The 12,583-nt window shown below is 38.5% G+C and overlaps 1 protein-coding gene across 3 annotated transcripts in view; it reads left to right on the top strand.

The window, feature by feature from the left end:
* The window catches only part of LOC135073394 (zinc finger protein jing homolog), a 137,063-nt gene extending 125,406 nt beyond the window's left edge, over nt 1-11,657 (top strand). For all 3 annotated transcript variants that reach the window (XM_063967569.1, XM_063967570.1, XM_063967571.1), the window contains exons 4-6: nt 1,223-1,364; nt 2,241-2,451; nt 6,364-11,657. In XM_063967569.1, coding sequence (XP_063823639.1) covers nt 1,223-1,364; nt 2,241-2,451; nt 6,364-6,736 — 726 coding nt within the window. In that variant the 3' untranslated portion in view covers nt 6,737-11,657. The remainder of the gene's footprint in view (nt 1-1,222; nt 1,365-2,240; nt 2,452-6,363) is intronic.
* The last annotated feature ends 926 nt before the right edge of the window (nt 11,658-12,583 follow it).

Here is a 12,583-nt window from a genome sequence, read left to right as displayed (position 1 = left end):
GGAACGTCTTGTAATTAAGGATTTTGATTGGTCGTTTAGTTTTCTGGTGCAGTACATGTCGTCTTCAAAATTAAATTATTTCTCTGTATCGTGTATTAATATAAGTACCATTTTTAATTTTTTTTTCTTTACTGTTTGATTTAGTTAAAAATTGGGGCAGTAAAATTGGGTTGTTCTTTCTTTTTTTTTTATTAAATAAATACGTTATTAATCTGTTTGTGACATTAAATTGGTTTTCGGGACGGGAGTTTACATGTATATCTTTATTGTTTGATTAAAAGAGGTGTGTAGGTTAATAGTTTTCTTTTTGTTGTTCAGATTAAGTTAGTTTCATCGTAGAAAACTTGTGTGTAAATATTGTATCGTGTGTGTATTTTTGGGTGATCTCTTCAAATCACGGCCAATCTTCTAGTGATTGGATTATAATCACGTGGTTGAAGTAGATTCTGTTTTGTGGAGATATAAATATTGTCGTCAAACTTTTTCATTGTCTCCTAGTCGTCTTTCGTCAGTTTTGTTAATACGTGCCGTGATTCAATCGCTGGATGATCACGTGGCACATCACTATAGTCATTTAATAAAAAATCTCTTCTTAATTCAGTGTCGTCCATTTAGTATCGTCAGGCTTTAAGCCATTATTTAAATTTTAATTAAGAGTCTTCCATAAAGTCAATTTTGCATTTTTCATATCGTTTAGCGTCTTCGTCATTAAAATTATGTAGTAAAAGTGATGTGACCACATTTGGCGTTGATTTTTAGAGCAATATCGCTCAAAAATGTATGTTAAAATGTGTGTTATGTTTTCTTTCCTAAGGGTTCGAGACTACGCAACAAAGTCCCTGTGCCTGATCCACTCCGTGTCTTATCATTTTTGTCTCCCAATAAATTTATTTGACCTTCGAAATTTGATAAATTTATTGTTCGACATACCTATTTAATTTTTTTATTCACATCGAGACGAGCTGATGAAATAAAGGATGATACAAGTATTGTGCTAGGACTAGCTAGATTAAGTTAGTATGCTTTCTTCCAGAGATTTGTTACTTCTTCTTCTTCTTCGGATATAATCTGTGTATGATATTGTGAATGATGATGATGTGTTTTGAATCAAACACAGTCGACATCTTCTGGGTAGGCTCTTCGAAATCTTCAAGGATAACTGTTACCCATTTAATATTCTTGATTCTCATCCTAAATCTAACTTGATGGTATTACTTTACAGATATTGTTGGAAAGGCACGTAAACAACCACTTCAACGAGGTGTCTCCAGGGACGAACGGCAGCAAGAAAGCGGTTGATAGTGCTTCCAAGTTAATACGAAGGAATGGCAAGAAACTGCGGTATAGAAGGCAACCTTGGTCGGGTGAGTTTGATATTTATCGTTTTACATATACTGCGAGTTAATTTCACTCAGTTCAGCATGCTTTTGATTTGTGTCATCGAGTTCAAACCTCCACCAATATTGTTGGTTTCATTAACCGCACTCAATGGTCCACTCCACGAGTGCACAAGAAAGGCTGCAGCGCGGGAGGAATGGCGACGGATTGTGAGGCTTGCCACCGGACCGGGTGTGACGACCACTCTGACAAGAGTGTAGCGACGAAGAAGAAGAACTGAAATAGTCACCCACTCTATCATAATGCTTGAACTTGCTACTCTTAAAGTCATTGATCCCATTTACTCATTTATTTTTTCGACAACGAGTTTAGCTTCAGCCATCCAGCATCAGTCTTTTTGACTACGAGATTATCTCATTGTCACATAGTTAGCTGTTATTTTATCCTATTATTACTGTTTGATGATCAGTTTTGCACATATTATTATCACTGTTTGATCGCATCATTTGTTTTTGGGGTGTAGTTCAGCGATCCAGCATCGAAATAGACTGTAAGACCAGCTTACTGTTAATTAATTTGACTTTTTTATCTGTCTCGTTTTCCTTTACTCTTCTTTGATCTCTTAATTACACTAAGATTGTATAACCTGAGCACTGCATGTTCAATCATGATTATTATTTTTAGGCATGGTTGAGCATGCAGCGCTTGGTACTTAGTACTCACTCATTACCTGATAAATGTAATAATGTACGAACTTATTTAAGCAGCTAGGAAACTCTTTAATTGGCTTAGATTTAATGCTCATCAAACTAACATGAATATTGTAAAACAGCTGTTGAGTTTCTGAATAAATAAATAAATAAATAAATCTCTTGTTTAACCAACTCTATTATCATTTCCAGCGCGCATGTTCGACTTCTTCGACGCTAGCATGATGGAGGGTCTGGCGTGGCGGCTGGGGCGCGTCACCCGCTGGCGGCTGGGCGGCGGCTGTCCCTTGCGCGAGCCGCCCGGCCGACACACGCTGACGCTACACGCCGCGCTACAAGCCACGCGGTACAACGCACAAGCGCACGCGCACGAGGCGCTGCTGACGTACTACCCGCCGCATGTGTGAGTATACATCGTTTTATAACGTAGGGATGGTGACCAATAAGGCCCAGAACAGACGGTGAAACGAAACTGCAACTTTCTGATGATTCTTATGAATGAAACTGAAACTGAAAGTTTCAAACTGGTCGCATCATGTGTGGTCTCTCAACGGACGCTATGGCAGTAACTTAGATGCAACTCAAAAGGAGTATACATCTATACTTCTATACTTCTATCTATATCTATACTTCTATACTTCTATATTCTATAATATAAATGCGAAAGTAACTCTGTCTGTCTGTCTGTCTGTCACGCTTTCACGCCTAAACCACTGAAGCGATTTTAATGAAATTTGGCATAGAGATAGTTTGAATCCCGGGAAAGGACATAGGATAGTTTTTATCCCGGTTTTTGAAACAGGGACGCGCACGGTAAGGTTTTTCTGTGACAGACAAAATTCCACGCGGGCGAAGCCGCGGGCGGAAAGCTAGTCTTTTTATAACGTAGGGATGATGACCACTAAGATGTATGGAAAAGGTGATTCGTGGAACCGTAGGTTACAGGGAATATTGGGGATTGTGTTGGAATATGGAGGTGACGTATGACGTGTAAGAAGTATGTGGAAGGAACGCGTGGGTTAACCATAGGTTACAGGGAATATTGGGCATGGTTACCGGGAATATGGAAATGTTCCCGCTGGGTGGAAATATTGGGGTATGTTACGAAAAATATTGCTTAGGAATGAAATATTTTCCGTGCCTAAATAATGACTTTGGGAACGTCATATTTCTAGTTTAGATATAGTGAGACACTATTGTCCACGCGCAAAAGGTTTTCTGTTACTACAATGTTTTTCTCGATCTCGAAGCGCCTGTTAGAACTAAATAGATAAGGAAACGATATGTAAAGAGCTCTTTACGGGAAAAAACTTGCCAAACAAATTAAGATTTTACACAAAAGATGACCGCGTCCAATACTACTAGTGTGTAATATGTAATAAATTAAAATGGTAAATTTATTGCAACAACATTTTGAAACTATTGGCAAACCTTTTGCGCAATGTGTGGGCTGCAACACCGGTATTGCTGAAATAAAATAATAGAAAGTTTAAGATTAATGTTTACGGTATTTTGACCGAATCGAACTAAATACTAGTACCTACTACGCTCTGCAATACACAGAATTGTAGAACTCTAATGATATAGTAGGTCTTGAAGTGGTAACTGGTAGTTACTGCTGTAAAAATACACTTTTTAGTTCGCGTGTCTATGACATGAGATAGATGTTCGCTTATAATGAAGTTTATTCATTTACTGCTGATTTATGTAATGTAACATTCATTTAATTGATATGTAAGTTGAACATTACAAAAAGTTATCTCATAATCAGCTTCCGCGTATAAATATATTCAGCTTATACGCCATCTAGCGCGGCATTATTATACTACAAGCCCTCATGAAAGGTAACGCCATCTACGTAGGGCTCTTGAGTTCACTGTGTAGGAAATTTTCCCTACACGGCGCGAATTTATAAAATTGCCTGAATAAATATAATATGCTAGCCTCTTTAGCTAAACTGCTGTTGTAGGTGGATGCGTGTATGTGTGTGTGATTGGTTAACAACTAGAATGTCGATTGGATTACAAGAACTTATACATTTTTGTGTAGGTACCTGAATTGTGAAGGGTAATCAATATTTTTTGATTTTGATTGATACATAATAACATAATTCAGATTCAATCTGTTGTTCAAAATGTTTTTGACTATTCTAAATAAATGTAAGTACGTACTTGTAGTCCAAGTCTTATTCTTGGAAATTAGCGATAACACAAATCACCATAAGTTACGTGGAGCGTGGCTACGTGGGGCGTGTTATTGTGATGATGATGATGATGATGAGTGAAGGAATAGCGTATATTTATAACGACGTAAGGTTTAGCTAGTCGTTACTGACTTAATTGGAGTTTTTATCACATCAACTGCACTTATATGAATAAAACTTTTAAAATGTACATATTATACAGTTACAATTCACGAGAAATAAGTTTCTATAGTGCAACTATTATGATACTATACTTTATAAATAAAAATTCAAATTCAAACATTTATTACATGAAACAAGGCACATAGGATAGGATGGTAAGAACGACGAACGATTCGATTTGTAAGAACTATTTATTAGTCCAAACAAATAAAGAAATTTTGACTTTGACTTTGACTATGGAGGAATTCTGTCATACGACTACGACTAGCCCAACCTTACGTTTATAAATAACCTATACGTTAAGATAGTTAATATCTTAGTTATAACTTATATCGACCTAATGATACTCAAATCATTTTTACGATTTACTCGACAGCATCAGAGTTTATCGTCGGTCTTTGTAATTTATAACTTATCAGGTAACACAGGTGGGTCTGGTAACTTCAATTAGTTGTAGAAAAATTAAATTGTGAATATTCTGTGTCTTACGCCCGTATCACAAACGATGCTTTCTTAAGCGAAGCAGCAAATCGAACGCACAGCGTTGAGTAGAGCTCTGTGATTGATTCGTGTGTCACCCTGTGCGTCCACGCGCACTGTGAGACCTCATAGTAATGTTTGTGAATACGGGTGTAAGAATTCTAAATGTCTTCATATTCAACATGCAGCGAGTGACGCCCACCATTTTTAATTTATTATTTCTCACATTCATGATACTTTAAAGTAAAATATTCGACCTATTTTCACATGTAATTATGTGATGATATGTACAGCTGTTTATCATACTCAAATATGTCAAAATTATTGATGCTCTAATGTTTTTCTCTGTGAACCTTACATTTTCTCATTCTTGTTGTTCATAGTTTCTTTCAGACTTGATGTTTAGTCTTGAAGGTACATTCATTTTAATTTACCATGGCTAACCATATCATACAGCATGGTTGCTTCGCTTATGATTTGAAAAGGATCATTTGCTGCCTTCCAAAAGAAACAATAAACAGTTCTTCTGCTAAATTACAGTTTTAGAGAAGAGAAATAAAAGTCTAATTAAAAAAACAAGTACCTAGAGAAGTTAACTCTGATCGGCCAACAAGGTGGCAATTGGTCCGCAAGCAACATTCAGCTTTGCATGCTCAATGTTGCGTCATGGTGCCACACAGAAACGACAAATCGGATAAATCTCAAGTTGCTAGCACACAAACTGATTATCACTAATATTGAGAAACTATTTCTTGTTCGCCCAGTACTAAAGGTAAACTGTATGAGAATGCTTTATGGCATTAAGTTCGCCTAATGTTAATATTTTTGGCATTGAAGTATAAATAAATAAATACTATTATATTGGGCAAATAGAGGAAAGTTTGACAATTGTTTTCTGACAGTTTCTGCTAGCATCTCCAAGGGTTGCCTGTCCTTTTTGTATGTATAGTTGGCCGTATCTTATGATTTAGCTCATCGTAGGTAGTATATCTATTTCATTTATCATCACAACTAACCTTTATAATTTTCCACTTTGTAAGCGAAATTATTTTGAAAGCTTCCTAGTCGCATGACACGCATCGTTCTTCGTAGAGGGGATAGCAACCCGTGGCTGCAAACACACTCCCAAACGAAAGATCTATAGTCTGGTCGCCGAGCACGTAGAATTTTGTCCAATGACCCCAAGCTACCCATCCTTATCGCTCGCGCGTAATTATGTTGCTGTGGCGCTCGCACACTAACTGCGGGCGCCCGTCGCACAGTCGCGACAGCAATATAATTACGCGCGAGCGATAAGGACGGGTAGCTTGGGGTCATTGGACAAAACTCTACGTGCTCGGAGACCGGGTTTTGGAGAAATGTAACATTACTTTCAGATGGCGATAACCAGCGCGGCACTGCCATTGTGTTTGCAACCACATCTGTGTGGCACACGGTCGAATTACCTCTAATATTTTCCTCCGTCCACAGGATCGAAGACGAATGGGTGCCTGAGAAAGACGTGAAGCGGATCAAGCGTGTCGAGATAGCTACGTTGCCCGCGCACACAAAAGTACTACTCTACGAGCAGTTTTGCGCGGCGTATCGCGTTAGTCCAAGCCCGCCGCCGCCGAAAAAGGCCGTCCCTACCACGCGAGTTCTACCGGCGAGGCACTGCACATCCTCGCGACTCCTCAACAAGTTACTGGCGAAGCAAAAGCAGAAAAAATCGGAATGCTCCACGCCGGATCTCGCCGCTTTGTACAAGCCGCCGCCGGAACGCGTCGAAGTCAGCGGCGCCAAGAAACGCAAGATGGGCCGCCGGTATGGCGGCTACGACGCCTTCTGGCCCTCCGGACGATAATTCCCTATCTGTAAGCTCGCTATGAATCTGTTTCGTCTTTTCTTTTAATCTGGGATAATGTAGCCTTGATTTAAGTACTATTATAGTATAACACCTTAAGTGTAGACGCTCAGTAAGTGCCTATTCATCAGTAAGTTAGATAACGTCTGAAACACCAGCTATCTACTATCGAAGTAATAAGAAATATGGAAGACGCTTTGGATATCTGAACATAATAAGAATTTAATGTGCCTTTTATAAATGCTAAGCTTCACGAATTACACGTAAACAGTTATAATATAATAATAATAATAAATATCCTTGGACATTTTACACTACGCCGCTAGCCCCAAACTAAGCAAAGCTTGTACTATGAGTACTAGACAACGGATATAAACATACTTAAATACTTTTTTTTTGTAAATACATACATTTATACATAGAAAACATCCAGTCCAATACAAACAAATATGTTCATGCACACAAATGTTTGTACTGTGCGGGAATCGAACCCGCAACCTCCGGAATAATAGTCCAATTCGAACCACTACACCAAACGGCCGACATAGCGGCGCATAGTTATGGCGGTAGATTGACAATATTTGACAGGAAGACCCGCCCATACGAATAGTAGATGTACAAATACAATCATAAAAGATTGTATGAAATAGTTCTTCCACATTTATTAATATTTCGAAGGTTGAAAGTAGTCTAATAACATTTTTACACAATTTTTCAATAGCAAATAATTTTAATCCGTTCTTTGTAATTCGAATGAAAGACCGAAACATTTTCATAGGAGACAACGAAATTCGACGGGCGTGTGTTATAGAGTAGGACGGCTAGATTTTATCAGGGTACGCTTCCGAAGTGGATTTTATCTAATACTGTCAATTTTATCTAATATTTTACAATATAACTGCACGCGCAACAGTTTTGATTTTTATGCGACCTTAGGATAAGGCTGTAAGGTTCAAATTGCTTGATAAACAGATTCAGGCGAGTTTTGTACATTTTTTAGCTACTTCATATTCTTATTACAAAGACATCCCACTTCGTTAGCGTCCCATAAACAAACACAAGACGCCAGAGTACAAACGCCAGTCTTCCATAAAACTCCCATAGATGAAAACCTATTAAGCCCCATACACACGCCCGTCGAACGATAGCGTGAATTGTTAACGCATGGAAACGTCAACGTTGGACGCGAAATTGACGTCAGGTCTTTTTAATCGATTTTATGTTATTTATTTATCAGTCTGACAAGGCTTTTTAATCTTATTTCAATTTTACTATAGTGAATTGTAATTTAATTTTATGTCGATGATCTAATGATACAGTTTTAAATTGATTAATTATTCAATGATTTTACGTTCCGTCATTTAATTGGATGAGTTTTAATTTGAATTAATTGAATTATTTTAATTGAGAAGTGCAGATTTTATTTCAATTTCAACTCGTCGAAAATTTCTCGTCCAATGGGTGACAAGAATGTTGTAAGGTTCGGGAGCGTTAGTAGTATTCGCGAAGACAGATGTTGATTCTTCGGGCGAACCGCCCGGGCTCAATGTAGCGAGTACATACAGGCCTGGACTGCAAGCGCCAAGAATCAAGACCATGGATCCAATCCACGGTCCAAATATTCTCAGATCCCTGCCGCTCGCAGTCCAAGCCTCACCCACAAGACTGATGCTTACTTTTTATAATGATATTGAGGGAGAACTTCGTTCACGAAGCTGTAAATAGCGCGAACTGTAAAAAGGTTGTAGGTGCATACGATAGATTCTATTCGAGTTAGTTAGTGGACGGAGTAGTCTGAATATTTTTAAGTTGTTAAGGCGCGCGCACACTGTCGCGATTCGGACAGTCGACTGGCGTGGTTTGTAAAAAGTGTTTAGGTAATGTCAGGTCGGTTGCGACGGCGTGGGCGGTGTGCGCCCGTCCTTAGAGTAAGTTGTGTCGCGTAGACACGGACGACCAGCAATACGCAGCACTGCCAACGTGTACATAGTAGATGATTAATGAAACATTCGTTTAGCTTAGATTAATATGATTTTGACGCTTTTTGATGTGGTTTCGTTTAGTGGTGATTAACCGCGTCTCGATTGCTTTCGCTTACGTGCCAATATACATCGATTTGTGTGTTTTTGTCATAGTACCAATTGACCAGTCAGTATCATGTGACGCTTCTCATTTGTGAACTTGTTCATGTGAATAGTTTGTGGTTCACAAAGAGGAATGTCACGTGACGCGGGCTCCGGTCCGTTGTCTATGGTTGTATAATGCGCGATGCATTTCGGGTGTCTTCCGGACTTGGGCTGACGACTCACCAAGTGCCTCGATAGCGCAGTTCTACCGGTACTACGTAGTGTTCACTTTATATCAATATACCCGTGTAGTCATATCAGACGAAACTCGCAGTTAGTACTAGTTGTTAGAGTTCCATTTTGATATTCGGAGTTTTATCCAGTCCTTGTGTTCGAAACGTGAATTTTAAGACGCTTTACAGAATCAACAACTGTCTACAACGTTTTGGAAGGAACGCTGATTTCGGGAGTGACAAGGATGACGATCTACTAATTTCGGTCTCGTATAGCGCCGTCTCGGTCAAACAGACTGAAGTGTTCTTCCAAACGTGATTCGTATTTTATAGTGTGTCCGATGACTTATTTATACGACACTGCCATTGAAAGTGTTTAGTTTAAAGCCGTTGTAACAACATCGACGATTGTACTGTTAGCAATAAACGTTTTGTGATAAGTGACTTAATTGTTGAATAACAGATATATTCGTTTCCACGCACAAGTGTTTTGTATTTTGTGTATTATTGTATACAACAGTTATACAGTGGCATGAGTTTGGAAAAGCTATGATATGTTCTAGTATCAATTTTGTTAATGAAGTGATGGTCGGTCGGGTCGTGAGAACCGAGGAGACATTACCGTATGACTTAATGTTCTAAACTACTGCCTAATTACATAGACATAAGTACCAAAATATCATAGTCACCTCTCCGTTCTGGCGGCCCGGCAAGCGGAGAACTAAAGATACATGCATTAGTGGTTACATAAACACAACATGCCAATGATTTTGATATTTTAACGTCAATAACAGATTTATTAGGCAGAATTTAGGTGTTAACTTTTTGGAGTCCCCTTATACAGAAGTTGTTAATGCCTTTTTAGCAATAAGGGATTATACAATTGAATGGAGTAAATTGTGTTCTGTGCTCACACGATCTCGCTAGTATTTTTAGTTAGTGCCTATAGTGATAAGTTAGGATGAATTGTGTGTGGACGTGGTGTATCTTAACGGTAATAGACACCAGTGCGTATTTTCAGACTTTCGCTTTTCGACGTCATAAGAGTAACGGAGATTCTATATTAGATGGTCGTAGCGAAGCGGTAGGTTGATAAAGTATGATAAGTCGAGTGTTGGGGTGTAAAGTGGGTAGTTGGGGTAAGGGCGGGCGCAGGCGACGGTCGGTGATTACGAACCGAATGAATAACACTTTCAGTGCGTGGACAGTTGTGAGACGGCCGTCTGTGCCGGCCCTAAGACCGCGGTGGCCCTACGAAATCGCTACGGGCCCGCGAAAGTACTCCTATAGGGAAATGTAGCGCGATCACGTAGCCAGTTTGTCTTATCGATTTTAAGGTATATTATTCTTAAACGTTCATTAACATAGCGAATTAATACATAATGTCGGTCGATAAGACGGTGGCTCTCGCGCGCGTAGACCCAAAGAAGTGTAATAGAAAAATTTCTCCAGTAGTCAAGTTGGTGCCTGATTGTTGATGAGTAATGGGATCGTATGCTAAATCTACAGTCTAGACTTCTTTTTGGAGCGTTTCCAATGTACTGATTATTTTTTTATTAAATTTAAAAACTAGAGTAATTATTTTCAGCACTGATAGTAGTGCCATATTTTATTGGCTCGCTTTTTTTTATAAATTATTTTTGTAGTGAAATTCGACACCAAAATCAGAAAGACAAAATTGCGTTTTGTTTTATCAGTAACAATATGGACTTGAATATTTGATCTCAGACTGACGGCGCAGTCGCACGCGCCGGTTCCTTCGCTAAGTTTCGTTCAATTCGAATGCTTACATTGCACGATAAACAAACCGACTGGCCTAGTTACAGTTCTAGTACAAATTTCGTTTTACTGTACGGAGGCGCTTTGAAACAAACTTTGTCAAAATTGATCACGGACTAAAGTATCTTATCTCCATTAGGCTAGTGTTTAGGCGTTCGGATCGTTAGGCAGATAAATATTTTGTGAAAGCGAACCCTGTCGACGGGGGACTAAATTATATCGAAAAATATACATAACTCGTAAGCGCAAAAAGATATATTTTTGTCACTGCCACAATAGTCATAGTTGGGTGTGTGAGTGGCCGCGTTTGCTCACGGAGAGTAGTTAAGTTGTATTTAGTTCCGCGCGCGGCCGCGGCGCCAGGCGTCACGGCGGCGCTAGCGTGCTATGCCCATAGTTTTGTTCTGCCGCGGGTTTGGGATCTAACCACGATGTTGTGAAGGCGTGAAACACATTACAGCTGCAATGCAGACGCGGCGACCGGGACTACAAACAAACATAGCGCGATCTATTCAGAATTTAATAGACAAATAGTTTCGTTACCGCGACGCGGCGTTTGTTCAGACGAACTGGAATGTATATAGTTAAGTGTATTTAATGTTAAGTATTATTCTGCATAATCTGTAATTTGCTTCGCGCCTGGTTGGCCGGTTAGATTAGTCGTAGCGTACGGAGTTGTCTTTCACAATGTTTCCTATATTATGCGTTTATTATATGAATGTTCTCCTTTATTGTAAATGTTTGACGAGATACAATAGTATTGCGTGGAGTCTGTATCCTGGATAGTGTGCACTACTTATATTCAATTTGTAGATATTTAATTATATATAGTATAATGTTTAATGCGTTGTCTTATTTGCTTGATCCCTCGACGGTGAAATCCGAAAATTAATTATAATTTGACCCACAGCGGAATGGGTAATCTACCTCAATTAATTTATCACACATTTGGGCATAATAATAGTAAATATTAATTTAATCTCGAACCTTTAAATTTGTTCAATGTAGTGATTATTAAGATTTTTTAAATACAATGGTTTGTCCACCTGTCACAAGTACTGTATCTTATATTAAATACATATTGTATGATTGATAAACATGTGTTTTATTGTTCAACGCTTCATTCACAATACACATTCATTCATCACATTGATTCCTACATATAGGTATGTTTTTGTATTTCACATAATAGCTGTGACCTACTTGACACACAAAAGCACACTACTCGTACTACCACAAATTACTAATAAAGTCACTACACAGACAAGAAATAAAAAAAGACATCAAGTCGCTCTCTCTTCCAGACAACCTAGAGGACAGTTGTAGGTAAAATAAGGGGAAGGCGGAGAATGACATTGAAATCTAATATAAATAGCTTTAGATAATGATTTAAATTAGAATGAGTAATAGTACGAGAGCCCACGACCAAAATTTTTGTCTCATAGCAATACGGCCAAAACCGCATCAAATCGATAGATACGATTATCCTGAACTCGAAAATACCAATATCAGACATTTTCCGCGTAGCGTTTGATCTGACCGAATTTTCAAAATTGTCAAAGAATTTTACCGAACTGCATCATAGCAATATGTTTGATTTGCAGACTGTAGTTGAATGATAGTTCTGAGATACCGGAAACATATTTTTCAGACGTTAGTGGTGTAGCGCAAACCCGTAAAATCACTTAAAAAAATTAAAAATGAGACAAAAAAAATGTCTCATAGCAATACGTCTGAAAATCTTTTTTATTAGTAAATTTTGGTTATTT

This window comes from Ostrinia nubilalis, chromosome 7, assembly GCF_963855985.1.
Source record: "Ostrinia nubilalis chromosome 7, ilOstNubi1.1, whole genome shotgun sequence".
Lineage (NCBI taxonomy): Eukaryota > Metazoa > Arthropoda > Insecta > Lepidoptera > Crambidae > Ostrinia > Ostrinia nubilalis.
This window is presented reverse-complemented; position numbering and strand designations above follow the sequence as displayed.